The 14,887-nt window shown below is 42.5% G+C and overlaps 1 protein-coding gene across 1 annotated transcript in view; it reads left to right on the forward strand.

The window, feature by feature from the left end:
- KCMF1 (potassium channel modulatory factor 1) overlaps window positions 1-14,887 on the forward strand; it is a 56,197-nt gene that overhangs the window by 18,941 nt on the left and 22,369 nt on the right. The window contains exon 2 of the mRNA XM_068925877.1: window positions 12,502-12,669. Within this exon, the coding sequence (XP_068781978.1) occupies window positions 12,502-12,669 (168 nt within the window). The remainder of the gene's footprint in view (window positions 1-12,501; window positions 12,670-14,887) is intronic.

The raw sequence follows: 14,887 nt of genomic DNA on the forward strand, positions 1-14,887 counted from the left end.
GGACCTGGACAGGCTGGAGAGCTGGGCGGAGAGGGACCTCCTGCAGTTCAACCAAGGCAAGTGCAGGGTCCTGCACCTAGGGAAGAATAACCCCAGGCACCAGGACAGGCTTGGGGTTGACCTGCTGGAAAGCAGCTCTGCAGAGAAGGACCTGGGAGTCCTGGTGGACAACAAGTTGACCATGAGCCAGCAATGTGCCCTTGTGGCCAAGAAGGCCAAGGGTATCCTGGGGCTGCATTAGGCAGAGTGTTGCCAGCAGGTCGAGGGAGGTGATCCTGCCCCTCTACTCAGCCCTGGTGAGGCCTCACCTGGAGTCCTGTGTCCAGTTCTGGGCTCCCCAGTACAAGAGAGACATGGAGCTCCTGGGGTGAGTCCAGCAAAGGGCTACCAAGATGATGAGGGGCCTGGAGCATCTCTCCTATGAAGAAAGGCTGAGAGAGCTGGAACTGCTCAGCCTGGGGAAGAGAAGACTGAGGGGGGATCTGATCAATGTGTACAAGTATCTGAAGGGAGGGCGTCAAGAGGATGGGGCCAGACTCTTCTCCGTGGTGCCCAGCGACAGGACGAGAGGCAACGGGCACAAACTGAAACACAGGAAGTCCCGTCTGAACATGAGGAGAAACTTCTTTACTGTGAGGGTGACTGAGCACTGGACCAGGTTGCCCAGAGAGGTTGTGGCGTCTCCTTTCCTTGGAGATATTCAAAAGCCGTCTGGATACAATCCTGGACAACGTGCTCTAGGTGACCCTGCTTCAGCAGGGGTTTGGGACTAGATGATCTCCAAAGTTCCTTTCCAACCTTAAAGATTCTGCAATTCTGTGAAAATACAGTAATACTCATAGAAACAGCACCAGTGGCTTGCTTCTGTTCCCCTCTCCTGCTGATCGGGATGAAAGCCTGTTAATAGAAAATATATATGTACCTATAACGTGAACCTTTTCACTAGCTGGCCCCGAGATCCCCCTGGTCTCACAGTTCCCCCCCCCCCCCCCGTGTTTCTCCAGTAGCCAACTTGCAAACCCTCTGGGTCTCCCTAGTAACCAACTCGGACTTGGTCTCTCCAATACCTAACTCCCAGTCCTCCTATCCTATTTTCCAGCTCATCTGGCTTGAAGTTTATTAGTTGTTATACACACCTACATCCACCCCTGCACTATGTGCGTGTGCTCTGGTTTCTCTAGTTGCTGGCACCTCAGGCTTGGGGGCCCTTAGAACCCCATGGCCCCTTCTTCAGTGGCTGGCACTTAGACCTCCATGTGCACAGAATATAGAGCCCCCTCACTCAGGAAAAATAAAAAGGGAGTTTAGTAAGTCAGGGCAGACTGGTGATTAGGCACAGGGCATGGCCAGACCTACCAGCAACCTGTTTACATGTTATGGGTCCCTTTTATGCACCTTATCCCTCTATTTTCCCATGCTTGTTCCTCCCTGATCCACCTTGATCCCTCCCTTTCCCCACCTTTGATCATTCCCCTGAACACCCCATAGTAAGTCTTGTACAAATCCCAATATGCTCTTTCCCTGCATCCCATGAGTCCCATACCCTTTTAGGCAGTACCCCCACCCCAGAGTCTGCATGGCAGTCAGGGAAAACCTGTCTTGTTGCCCCCTCTTTGTGGGTCTCGTACCCAGACGATGGACTGGTTGTCCTTTTATAGCTCTGGGAATATCCAAGTCAGGGTTCTCTGTTGGCTTTGATCAGGTTATTGGCATTCCTCTGCTGCTCCTTTGTCTTTACAGAGATTAACTTTTAATCACGTAACCTAACACACTCCATTTGTAGGTCTGGTGTCTGAAATACTCAAAGTTTTATTTCCTTTTGCACTACTAGGCCAGCTTTTACCTATTTTGGAAATGTTTAAGAAGGTTAAGTGTGGCAACTTCTTCAGCACAGAGCAGAGTTAAGATCTAGTGTAGGCAGTAAACTGGCAAGCAGACAAGCACTGACCCATCAGCCTCAGAACTGGACATTTAAAAAAAAAAAAAAAAAAAGCTTTTTACCTAGCAAATGTCCTAACTATCTGAAATACACCAAAATATGATCCCTTTCTAGTCTCAAATCCTTTTTATGTGCTTCAGGCCTATTTCTAATAGTAAAGTGCCTAAACATCCCTAACAGTACTTGAAAACAAGGAAAGAAGCAAAAACGAATGACAAAACAGCTTTCAATATACCACTACAGACTTCAAGAACCATTACTGCCCTATGGATCACAGTTGATGGAATCACACAATAACTTAGGTAGGAAGGGATCTTTGGAGGTCTCTGGTCCAACCCCCAGCTCAAAGTAGGGGCAACTAGAGCAGGTTGTTCAGGGCCCTGTCCAGTCAAGGTTTAAATACCTCCAAGGATGGAGGTCTCACAGCCTCTCTGACATTTGACCATCCTCATGGGGAAAAAGGTTTTTCCTTATTATCAAATCAGAATTTCCTATGATGTAACTTGTGCCTGTTGCCTCTCATCTTATCACTGTGCACCTCTGAGAAGAGCTGCATACCAAGCCTGGGCTTTCATTCAAGTCTTAGCTCTCTCGTTAAGCATCAGAGCAAGCTGTATGAAAAATGCCTTCTCTTCCTTCTTGGGAATTTGGTGTATGATGTATTTCCCATTTGCAAAGACTGTTGCTGTTGTGGCTTGGGGAAGGGGTGAGGTCCCATTAGCTGTGGGACTCCTGATGCTGGGAGTTCTGTGTTGGGTGAGAGGGTTTGGCTATGCTTTGTAGTCATTTGGATGGATGTCCCAAGACATAGTAGAGCTGTACCTCATTTTTTCCAAGTAGTCTCTGCCTTTAGTGACCGAGTATCAGTTGTTCTTGAGCCTGAAAGCACTTATGTGGAAGTGTGTTTAGCTTGACAAAAGCTGTTTGAGTCCACTTAATATAGCAGAGAAATGTCAGGTGGAGCTAGTAACTTCCAGCAAATGTGCTTCCTATTTTAATTAGATTAGCCTAGCATCTCTGTCATTAAGTGATTGCAAATTTCAGTCACAACTCAGAGGTGATCTCCAGCATGTCTATGATATACTAACTTTATTTGTGCTGCACAGAAAACTGTTTTACTTTCTTAATTCAGGGCTGCCAAACAAGCTGTTATTAGGCATTGTCCAGTTACCAAAAATAACTGTTTGTGAAATTGCCAATGATTTATTTTTCTGTAAGAAATTAGATTCCTAGAGTGTCAAAACATTAATTTCCCATTTCAGGTCACCTATGAATTCTGTAACTACCAGGGTTTCATGGTTGTGGTATTACTATACATATTTGTACATAGACAAAGATACTTGGTAACGGTCATTAGATTTAAAACAGTTAATATTTTTTCCCAGTCAAATACACTAATGCTTCCAAAGCTATAGAAAAGTGTACAGGTGTTAAACAAGTTGTAAATAAAGGCTTCTATAAAATTTTAATGCCTGCTTTCTCTCTATTTGTTCCTCTATTATAAGGAGAGATTAAAGCACAGTTAAAAATATGGGTTTGAACCTGAAGTGCTCTTTGCTGTATAAGATGTCAGCTAGTAGTGCCTTCTGCAGCCAGCAGGTGATTATCCAGGATCACAGTGGAGTGACATTAACACAGATAATACAAAGCAGATGTAAACTAGGTAATAAGAACTGCAGTCAAGGTGCAATGGGAAAGAGAGCAGTCATTGATGCTGTTGCTTGTAGTGCATGGAGAGCTGTAGGTTACTGCTGACTTGAGCCATAAGACCAAGTGAAAATAACTATGCTGCTTCCAGGCTTGAGAAGAGCCAGCTCAGGGATTGCTGCACTTACAGCTGGGGCTATTAACCAGGCCATGAGTTTATTCTGCTGCACTATTAAGTTTAGGATTGATGTTGTTGCATGTAATCCAATTAAATCTTAAAAGCATGTATGTTTGTTTGCTGCATTTCAGATGGGCCAAGGGAGGAAGCTGGAGGAGGCAGTTGAAATAGATTTCCCCTCCTCCAAAAATGACGTGATTAGAATTCTGGTCAGCATTTTAGCAGATGGAAATATAGAGCAAGGAACTAGTTGCAGGTATGAGAGAAGGGAGAATAGTGTGTTGATAAACAAATAGCTCTGGGACAAATGAAGATTGGGGGGGGCACAGAATATCATTATTCAGACTCTTTTCTGATGCTTTGAGGGAAACTCCTGAAATAGTTCCATAATATCTTAAACTTCTGCTTGAAGGCTAAAATAACTGATGTCCTCAAGAGTTCCCAAAAAAATAGGCCCTGTCTTACCACTGTGCACCTCTGAGAAGAGACTGGTTCCATCTCCTCTACACCCTGCCATTAGGTAGTTGTAGGCAGGAATAAGGTCTCCCCTGAGCCTTCTCTTCTCCAGGCTAACAAACCTCATTCTCTCAGCCTCTCCTAGTATATCACGTGCTCCAGCCCCCAACCATCTTGGTGGCCTCCCACTGGACTCACTCCAGTATGTACTGGGAAGCCCAAAACTGGACTCAGGACTCCAGGTGTGGTCTCACCAGTGCCAAATAGATGGGATGACTCACTTCCCTCAACCTCCTGGCTGCGCTCTTGCTAATACAGCCCTGTACGTATACAACCTCACTTGGTGAAGGTGAGAGAAATTAAGTGCTTAAATAAATAAATAATCATGGAAAATGAATAACATCCCAATGATCAATTCCAAAGCATCCAAAGAAAAAAAAGAACAAAAACCAAAAAAACATCTGTGGGTGTGTGTATGTGAATCCTGCAGGCAGTTTCTTGCTACATTCAGCTCGCAGTCAAACCAAGGTGAGTGTAACAACATGGGTTCTTGTAGTGAGAACACCTGCGGGAGACCTGGCGAGGAGTCAGTGACTGGCAGAGTATGTGGTAGCAGCCCCAGCGTGTGAAACTACACACTGACCAGATTCCCGTCAGGGCCAGGCATGCATGTTCTGTTCTGTCAGCAATGTCTAGCTGCTTCCCGGACAGTAGCTACTCAAGGTTAGCACAGCTGAGATAAGGAAATAGCTCTAGTAGATTTAAGGGGCCCTTAGGATACAATGAGTCGAGTCCTGCCTGAGCGTCCGACCCATGCCTCCAGCAGCCTCCCATCAGCAACCCCTCTGCGCGGTTCCCGGGGCTCCCTGCGCAGTCAGCTACACTCAGCACATGCACCTGGATGAACTGCTACACCAAATTGGAAGGGGCAGGGGCAGCTAGGCAAAGGCATCTGTCATGTGAGCAACACACATAGCCACCCTGCTAGAGGGACAGGCAGTTGGTGAAGAACAAATTTATGTGCCTGCTGACCAATACAACCAGCACCCTAAAACATGGTTCAGGGACAGGGAGTGCCTTCAGAAGATGGTGAGACCATACAACAGAAGTTATGAAGGGAAGGCAGCAGAGAGGATGGCTTTCTGCTCTCTGGTAGCAACAGGAGGAGAGGTCTGTTACCATGTGCAACATGGCTCTGGACAGTTGGTGACAGCCTCCAAGGAACAGAGACTTGGGTGGTGGCATTATTGTTTCCTAGCACATAAGAACCAACCCAAGTGTGCACAAGATGGGCAGAAGACACCATGTAACAAGCACAAAGCTAAACCAAGCAAAAATAAATCTATATCTTGCCTTTCAAGGTGCAATTAAAAAAAAAAAGGTAGCACAAAAATGAAAAACAGCTGAGAACATGAGCTTGTACAAAAAACAGCTACCCATGGACTTTTTGGTGCTTGCTGAGCTGACAGACCAGATACGGCTAACTCTTGGCTTGAGCTACCTCACAGGAGCCAGTTCCTAGATGCGTAAATGGCAACTCATTGTCTTGTTCCTCAAGGGCTGTGCAAAGCAGAAGACTAGTATTTGGGTAACAGGTGTAACTCCTCCCCCCTCCCCCCCAAACCAAGGAAACATAGACCTCCCAAGCTTTCCCTGGAGAGTCTGGACTGAGAAGCCCATCACAGCAAGAATTACCTAGGCTTTTTACTTCAGGAAGGACCAAGGATAAACTTCCAAATAAAGTCACAGTTTGCTGCTGCTGCAGTTTAGCTACAGAAGTAGTCAAAGGTCATTCCTCCCCCCCCCTCCCCCCGCCCCAACTGCTAATATGGGCAGAAACATTTTCTGTCCCATCTGTAGTGCGAGGCAGCTTCTTCTTTTTTGGGGGGGAGGAGACAATGTCAAACAGAAGCAGCAGGACATCATTGTCAGTATTTTGGCTATAGGAAATGCAACAGCAGGAGCAGTTACTGAGCCCACAAGCATCGTGTATGATGCTGGTGCTGAAAAGCCATGAGCAAACACCCTCAAAGCAACCTTTCAAGGGCTGCTTTGAGAGCAGAAAGAGGAGGGCAACCTTCTGTTCCTCTGCAAGCACAAAGACCAGACCATGTATGCATCCTCCCACCGCAAAGCAGCAACTCCAGCCCAGTCTGCTGGCCATACTGGCATGAGATGGGGCATTGCCATGATGGTCACAGGGTGGCCCTGTACAGAACCTGCCTAGCCCGGCCAGGTCTATGCTTGTGTAGTGAGAGTAGCTGGCGGAGCCCTGGGAGGGAAGCTGGGGTTACGCTCGGCTAACACAAAGAGAGATTTGTTGACTGAGAGATGGGGAAAGCCCCAGTAGAGGTGACCAGCTCAGTCACAAACCATGGACAGTATAAGTTAAAGGCAGGGAGGCACCAGAGACTCACCTCCAAGCTGACAGTGATGGATCCCAGTCCTGCACACATCCTTTTCCTTCTGTTTCTCTCAGAATCACAGAGCACTTGGGGCTGGAAGAGACCCCCTGGAGATCATCTAGTCCAACACCCCTGCTCAAGCAGGGTCACCTAGAGCACGTTGTCCAGGATTGTATCCAGACGGCTTTTGAATATCTCCAAGGAAAGGAGACGCCACAACCTCTCTGGGCAACCTGGTCCAGTGCTCAGTCACCCTCACAGTAAAGAAGTTTCTCCTCATGTTCAGACGGGACTTCCTGTGTTTCAGTTTGTGCCCGTTGCCTCTCGTCCTGTCGCTGGGCACCACGGAGAAGAGTCTGGCCCCATCCTCTTGACGCCCTCCCTTCAGATACTTGAACACATTGATCAGATCCCCCCTCAGTCTTCTCTTCCCCAGGCTGAGCAGTTCCAGCTCTCTCAGCCTTTCTTCATAGGAGAGATGCTCCAGTCCCCTCATCATCTTTGTAGCCCTTTGCTGGACTCACCCCAGGAGCTCCATGTCTCTCTTGTACTGGGGAGCAAGGCACTGGACACAGCACTCCAGGTGTGGCCTCACCAGGGCTGAGTAGAATTGAAAACAGCTCTGCCCCTCGATCCCACCTCTAGTCCCTCACATTTGCCCTCATTATTTCAGCTTCCTTCCTAACCCCAATTCCCATCCCTTCTCTGTTATCCTTCTGTTCCCCCTCCACCCCCAACCTCTGCCTCCTTTTCCTGTTTGTATTAATTTTCTCTCCATACCCCAAAACCCTTCAGAACAATTAAAGCGCCCCCATTCCCTGCTTCCCCCTATCCTTTCACTGTCCCTCAGACTCCTCTACTTCACACTCCCCCATTTCATGCTGAGGCCTTGATCAGTTCTACCCCTGTAGCCCAGTAAATCTGGTGTTGCCATTGCTTGTACCAGGCCACGGGCTCTGTGTTAAGCTAACAACACAGGCCTCAGGACTTGTCAGGCTTTGTCTGGACTTGTCTTGGCCTGTCTGGAGATTTGTTTTAGCTCTTTTAGCTGTAACACCAGTTATCTAATGACCAGGTGACTGTTACCTACTTTGTTTTAGCTTTTGCTTATCTTTGTACAATTCTGTGATGTAACACTTAGTTACAGAAATATAACAATAGCTAGTAATAACAAGTAGTTATTCTGTGCAGAATGAACTGTGAATAACAGAATAAAATGCAGCACAGAGGAGTACAAACATGGGATGAGAGCAGAGGTCTTGAAAGTCTTGGCACAGGATGATACCAGAGGCCCCAGGCCTATGAACAACTCACCAGTGGTCAGTTACTGGTCAAAGAAACGCAGCCTTGGGAGCTGGGTTACCCCCCAGTCCTTGGGGTAACAAAGACATATGCAAAACACACATAGTGTATAGTAAATTCAGGTGTAATGTGGGCTTGCAGACTACTGAAGAAGGAGCAAGGTGTAGAGCGTGTTACCCAGCATAGAAATAACCCCAAGCAAATCCTAGTGAGGGGGAAGAAACCGGTAGCACCAATGTCATACCTCTCCCAGGAAAGACCTTGGGATGCTGACGACTCACCATACAGCACTCCCCCACACCAGACTGAAGCCATTGACCTTAGAAGGATGAGCATAACACCAGAGAAAGGGGTAGATGCTAGAAAGTCTGTGGGTGTATCATTTTAACTGTATACAATTTGAATAGTCTTAGTATCACTGTAAGTGGACTATAATAGTTCTTTGATCAGACTGTTAAGACTTTACTTAGACTAACAATAAATTCTTGACTTTGCATATAGAGGTGTTCTCCTTTTGCCCATACCATGACAAGATTTTGAGTGAAAAACTGGAATGTGGTCCATATCTATACATGTGTGGGAGAATGACATGTGATCATCCCATCACACACCCTGCTTCCCCAGGGATGTTTGCCCAGCAGAGATGACCCAACCCTGCCAGGCAAGGCCTGAGAGAACATATTTCAGCTGAACAAGCCCCATCTAAGGATCACACAGGTGGCACTAAGGATGCAGCAGCCCTATCCACAAGGGAACGGATCCATGTCAGAGTGCCACTGTGCAGTGGTTAACAGAGGAAGCCATTGGCTCCTAACTGTAGGCTGCTTAGCATTCTCTCAGCTTCTCCTGTTATATCATGTACTCTAATCCCCATTCATCTTGGTGGCCCCCCACTGGACTCACTCCAGTATGTCCATGCCTATCTTGTACTGGAGAGCCCAAAACTGGACTCAGGACTCCAGGTGTGGTCTCACCAGTGCTAAGTAAAGGGGAAGAATCTCTTCCCTCAATCCGCTGGTTACACTCTTGCTAATACAGCCCAATATGCAGTTGGTCTTTTTCACTGCAAAGGTACGCTACTGCCTCATGTTCAACTTGTTCACCAGGACCCTCAGATCTTTTTCTGCAAAGTTGCTTTCTTTCTAGCCAGTTGGTTCTCAGCCTGCCCTGGTGCATGGAGTTATTCAAGCCTAGGTGCAGGACCTCTATACTTCCTTATGTTTAGAGTTTTGCCAGGAGCTCCTTGTTCATCCATGCAGGTCTTCTGCCACCTTTGCTTGACTTTCTGCTGATTGGGATGGACCATTCTTCCTGGCCTATGGATGATTTTCTTTCTTTGTTGATCTGTGCGGCCGGCCATGCGTATATGTATTTTGTGCATGTGTACCTACTGGAAACACATGCTCAGCCTTGCTACTGGCTGGACCTGGGGGCATGGAGCTGCAATAGCCTCGCCTCTTTCAGACTACCTGATTCAGCAACTCCTAACAGAGCGTACCTAAATAGAATAGCTAATTTCCACCCAGCCTTGTGTAAAGGTATGAGTTTACAAGGAAAGTTGTGATGAGTTGTACCATTGCCAGATGTATTAAGCAATCAGTGGCTGAAAGAAAAAGTTTGATCAAGTCTCTGAAGTCTGACTTAAGGTTTGACTGTCTGCTCAACTGAGCCATACTACTTAGTTCTCTGAAACCTAATCACTTGTTCCCATTGTTCACTTTCTCCTTTTTTTCCTCACTCTTTGGTATGTTTTTCTTGTTTTGTTTTAGCACAAGTTTTAAAAATCTTCAAATATTTTTTTTAAAGAAGATAACCTCTAAGCCTTGCAGGACTCAACAGAGAAGTAGCAGTTCTTAATTTGTTTTGTCTACCCTTAGGATTTTCTGTGTTCCTTCTTTTCACATTTCTCCCAGCTATAGAATTAATTCTCAGGTGGTTTCCCCCCCCAGATTGTGTTCTCCCGAGCTGAATCTTTTTGTTGTCCTTTCCACACCTACAAAAAAATCTCAGGACCTTGATCCCATGCTATTAAATGAGAAATTTTACCACTGATTTTAATGAGTGCAGGATTTAGCTCTGCAGCTATTAATATTTTCTTGCCCTTATTACTGTTTACAGCTGTCCTCAGTTCAAGTGTCTTTTATTCATAGAATTCACGTGCTGTTTGCCAGTTTCCAGATTAAGAGAAATGCTAAATAAGACCATGCACAGTGCCAATTCCTGTGCTGCCACATTACCAACTTTGTGCTGATACAGTGCTTCATACCATTTGAAGCAGAGAGCAAGAAACAATTGAAGCTTACCTGTAGAAACTGAGAGGATTGGTATTACTGAGAGGGAATACCTTTGAAGATGCCTTTAGGAGAGACAGTTTATCATTAAAGGCATAATGAATAAAAACTCTTTAGGCTTTTAGCGTAATGCTACCCTCTAGTGGAATATTGTTGCATTAAAAAGCAAGCACATTCTTTGTCCATGAGCAACAAGTTTTTAACTAGACCTGATAGCCTCAGTTATCCTGATTGTGAAGAGAGGGTGCATTGGTGTAAATGTCATTATTTGGGCCTGTTTATCAGTGCACATGTGTATTTATGTATTGATAATTGAAAGTAGAAAAACTGAAGAAGCCTCCTCACTATTCTCTAAGGTAAAATGCATTAAAAACTTAATTTTAAAATAAACTGGATGATTTCTATTCTGTGATCATTTCCATAAGGTCATTCTAGAGAAGATTCTAGAGGAGAACAGTTCTCACTGAATAGGAATTCATTTTAAAATCATTTTAAAAGTAAATAACATTTACTGAGTAACACAAAAGTAAATAACATTTCATGAGTACAGAACATTTCACATGTACAGAATCTCTAAATTCTTGTCACAGATTGTTCACTCATTTATTCTTTTTGTTCCCTACTTCTAAGGGAACCCTTCCTGAGTGTGGTTTTTCCTTAAAACCTGTGATAAATATGCATGCATCTGGTTCAAGTTGGCATTCTGTTATCTGAGTGTTTGGGGTTTTTTTAGGGGCAGAGAGGCAAACTTCTAAACTTTCAATTAATTAACATAGTGTAGGGATTAAAATAGGGAAAATTGATCAACAAGCTGTAAAATTTCATAAGAAGGAGAGTGATTACTGTGATAGCAAGAATGGGGTGGGAAAAGACTAGCTTGCTGGAATGCCTAGCCAATTTGGATAAATGGGTGAGGTTGAGGTTTTGGCAGCCACGTGATAGGCTTGAAGAAGGATCAGAAAAAATTGTAATAGAGCTGAATTTGTGAGGCCTTCTTTAAAAAAAAAGGAAAAATAAGTGATGCGACTCCTGAAAATAAGGTTCTGCTGACTTCAGTGGGAGGTCTGGATATTTAAATATGGGTTTAGCTCCTAAACTAAGATTTTTATTTTAATTTCTCATTGTAATGGTTTGCTTGAGATTTTCCCCTTCTGTTGCACTAAAGGATATAAAAGTAATGTTGCCCTCTGGACCTGACATTGCTATTAGTAGTGGTGAATTGTGCTAATACTAGATTTTTCTGTTAAATTCTGATCATAGAATTTATAGTTAGGAAACAATCATAAAAAGCTTGGGACATTTGCAGTTTTGCGACCTTTTTGACTTCAAGAGGACGATTAGAGGAAGATTAATGTCATTGCTTTCTTCTGGTAACTTTGTTTCTATGAAACTTTCTGTACTTGCACTGAACTATGCATGCTTAAATTGATGTTGAAAGAGGACTTTGATCAAAATTTCATGTGTGTTGTATACACTACTTACTTTCATGAAGGCCCTTAACTTCCTTCAGTTGCAGTAGTAAATTTTCATGGGCCTTGATGATGATGTTTCCCCTGCACTTATCTAAATTAACAACAAAGAGCTGAAACCATGCAGTGAAAATGGCCAAAACTTTAGAAATTATGAAGCCTTTTTCTGACACAGGCAGTGTGACTGATTTGCAGTGCAGAGATTGAACTCCAAAAAGGAAGAAGTTGGAGAGCTGATGCAACATAACTTTGAATACATCTTAATTTTCTTCTGTACTTCAAAAAAGAAGATCTTAATTTCTACTCCCAGATGCATTGTCAAGAATGGTTGTGGCATTTTTCAGAATTGAAATATTAGAAAGTATGAAAATAAACACAAAAGCTGGATGGGGGGGGTTGAGGGTCAAGTTTATCGTTGTGTGTGGTTTTGTGTTTTTTTTTTTCTTCTCTCAAGTAAAAGTTCCAGATCAACCACTATACTGTTTAACTTTTGGAGTGTTTTGAACCAAGCTTCTGAACAGAACAGGGGAAAAAGTATCTAGATTTTATAGCCTAACAAAATTATCATTTTGAGTACTTGACTGGTTTTTATTTTACTTTGTGTTCAAGACTTTCATTTTGGATGACTATTGCCTTTTTTTAAAGATATAAATATGCTTAAAAACTGAGTCATATTGTGCATCAGCTGCATAAAAGCTTCTTGGCTGACTTCCTTTTTGGTTGGGGATAATAATAGCAAGAAATAGCAAGAAAACTGTATCATTAAAGCACAGTGAAATTAATATTGTTTACGAGCAGTTTGATTTGTTCGCAGGTGTCAGCTGTGATGCATGTTTAAAAGGAAATTTTCGAGGTCGCAGATACAAGTGTTTAATTTGCTACGATTACGATTTGTGTGCAACTTGTTATGAAAGTGGTGCAACAACAACAAGGCATACAACTGACCATCCAATGCAGTGCATACTAACAAGAGTAGATTTTGGTAAGTAATAATTTAATTGATATTATAGCTATTTGCAGTAGTTGCAAACATAATACATATTTTTGTTTCATTGCTTATTAAGTACACAAATAGCATGCTGAAAATTATACCAAGTTCCTGTCTCTTTGATAAAAGGCTCTAGCATATGAAAATTGTTTTATGCTTTTGGGTCAGGTGTTTTAGCACACAGCACGTTATCAGACTATTATTTCTGATAAAAATGATTACTCCTAAATTAACTTCCAATTCAAAAGGTGTAGCAAATCTACACACACCCACACCTCTTCCCCCAATATGCTGTACCAGAAAGTGCCATGGTGAAGAAGAGAAACAGTGGTGAGAGTTAGGGGGAATGTTATTCTTTGGTTACATCTGGTGATGTTAATGCAGCAGGGGTTGTAGGCTGTACTGAACGTGGAAGAATAGTGACAAGGGCTAGCAAGTAGTCCACTTGGGACTTGTTTGAAGTTCTTTTTGACTGCAAAAACACTTCAATACTGAAAAGTTGCTATCATCCCCCCTCCCTCAAATGTCATTTCTATCACATCATGTTTATAACACTGGTGTTGTAATTCTCTTGAACAAACCTTTGCATTAAGATATCGCTGACATTGAATGCTTATTTCTTTTTATGCCTGTTCTAAGCCCGCAAAGCTAACGTTTTATTTAAAACTGTTTTTAGTGATTTGAACCATATTGTTCTTTAAATTTTCATCTCTTTTAAAATATAATAATCTCTTAAAAGTTGAGGTCTTAGGAATTTTAGTCAATTTTTTTAACTTTTTGATTAAAAAAATTAAAAATGTATTCATGTATATTACATATGAGGTTAAACAGCAGCATTGTCATAAACATTATGTGTACATGATTCATAGGGGAAAGAGGACTGATGTATGCTTGCTGTGGAGCTATAAGTTAGCATTAAATGCTAAAAGTTTGAATGTAATACAATGGGAAAATTTATTTTAAGTCTTTTATCTCTTAAAATTCCTACCAACCGAGCTGGTGAATACTCTGTGCAACTAGAAAACATTTTGTTTCTGGAAACTTGAATATTTTTCTTTGTAAGTCTCTAAGCAAACACACCTTTGGATTAGGGTGTTACTCAGTAATTTTAAAAATGCCTTATTTAAATCTGTATGAAGAATCCAGTCAGGAAGATGGAAGCAACTTTGCAGTGAACTAGGGAGAGGGGGTGTTAGTAAGAAGAGAAGAAAATGCTGATGCACAGCTCTTCAACAAGACTTTTGATTTGATTAAACCCCTGGAACAACATGAGAGGAAAGAGCACATCACTGAATTCTAAACCACAACAAAGGCTAATGGCAGAAAACACCAAAGTAAAAGTCGCCTTGTAAATTTCTGCAGCAGAGTGAAATAAAGAATGTTTATAAATGTCCTTCTGCTTAGGCTTTAGGGAGGGTTATGACCTCATTCTTAAAATATTTATGCCTTTCTATTACAATCCTATATGGAATGTAAGATATAAAATAATATGTACAATGTGGTTTAAAAAAAGTTGTTTAGAGAAAGTGTAGTAACTTTTTAAAGGGCACTTTATAAACAAGGAGATCATGTGACTTTGAGGAAAATAGAATTTAGGAGATAAGGAAAAATTATAATTAATGCTGGAGTTAGTCTAAACAACTTATTTCAGAGTTGTCAGGTTAGCTGTTCTAGTGAAACTAAAAATCACCAAGCAAGGATGTATGAGCAGATTAAAAGAAAACATCCTGGAGGGAAAGATCAGCAGTATAAAATTAAATGAAAGAAGATAGAACCCAAGAGAGATGTTGTTTGCAGTCTATGGAAGTATGAGCAGGAAACAATAAAGAATACTGGGGGAAAAGACTTGAAGTAAAAATATAGAATGGAAGACTGTTAATGGAGGTAGATGCATGATTCCTAGAGTACCTGTCCATTGACAAAACTCAGAATTGTTGCTGGCAATCAGGTTTGATTCAAAGGTTCCAATTAATGAAGCTTCTTGATCAGTGTTAGAGAAGTATCTCAAAAAAAAAAAAGTAGGCTTGTCAGCATTCAATTTCTTCAACCTTTTAGTTCAAATGTTAGCGTGAAATCAGCTTATTACTTGTATGTTACCATTATTTTTAGTTTATGTGCATATATTAAATTTAAATGAAATTGCACTTGTATAAAATAAGAAAAATGATATTAAAATTCCTGTCTTCTGTGTACCCTCTTAAAATAATGTCTC

Source organism: Struthio camelus, chromosome W (assembly GCF_040807025.1).
Source record: "Struthio camelus isolate bStrCam1 chromosome W, bStrCam1.hap1, whole genome shotgun sequence".
Classification (NCBI taxonomy): Eukaryota; Metazoa; Chordata; class Aves; order Struthioniformes; family Struthionidae; genus Struthio; species Struthio camelus.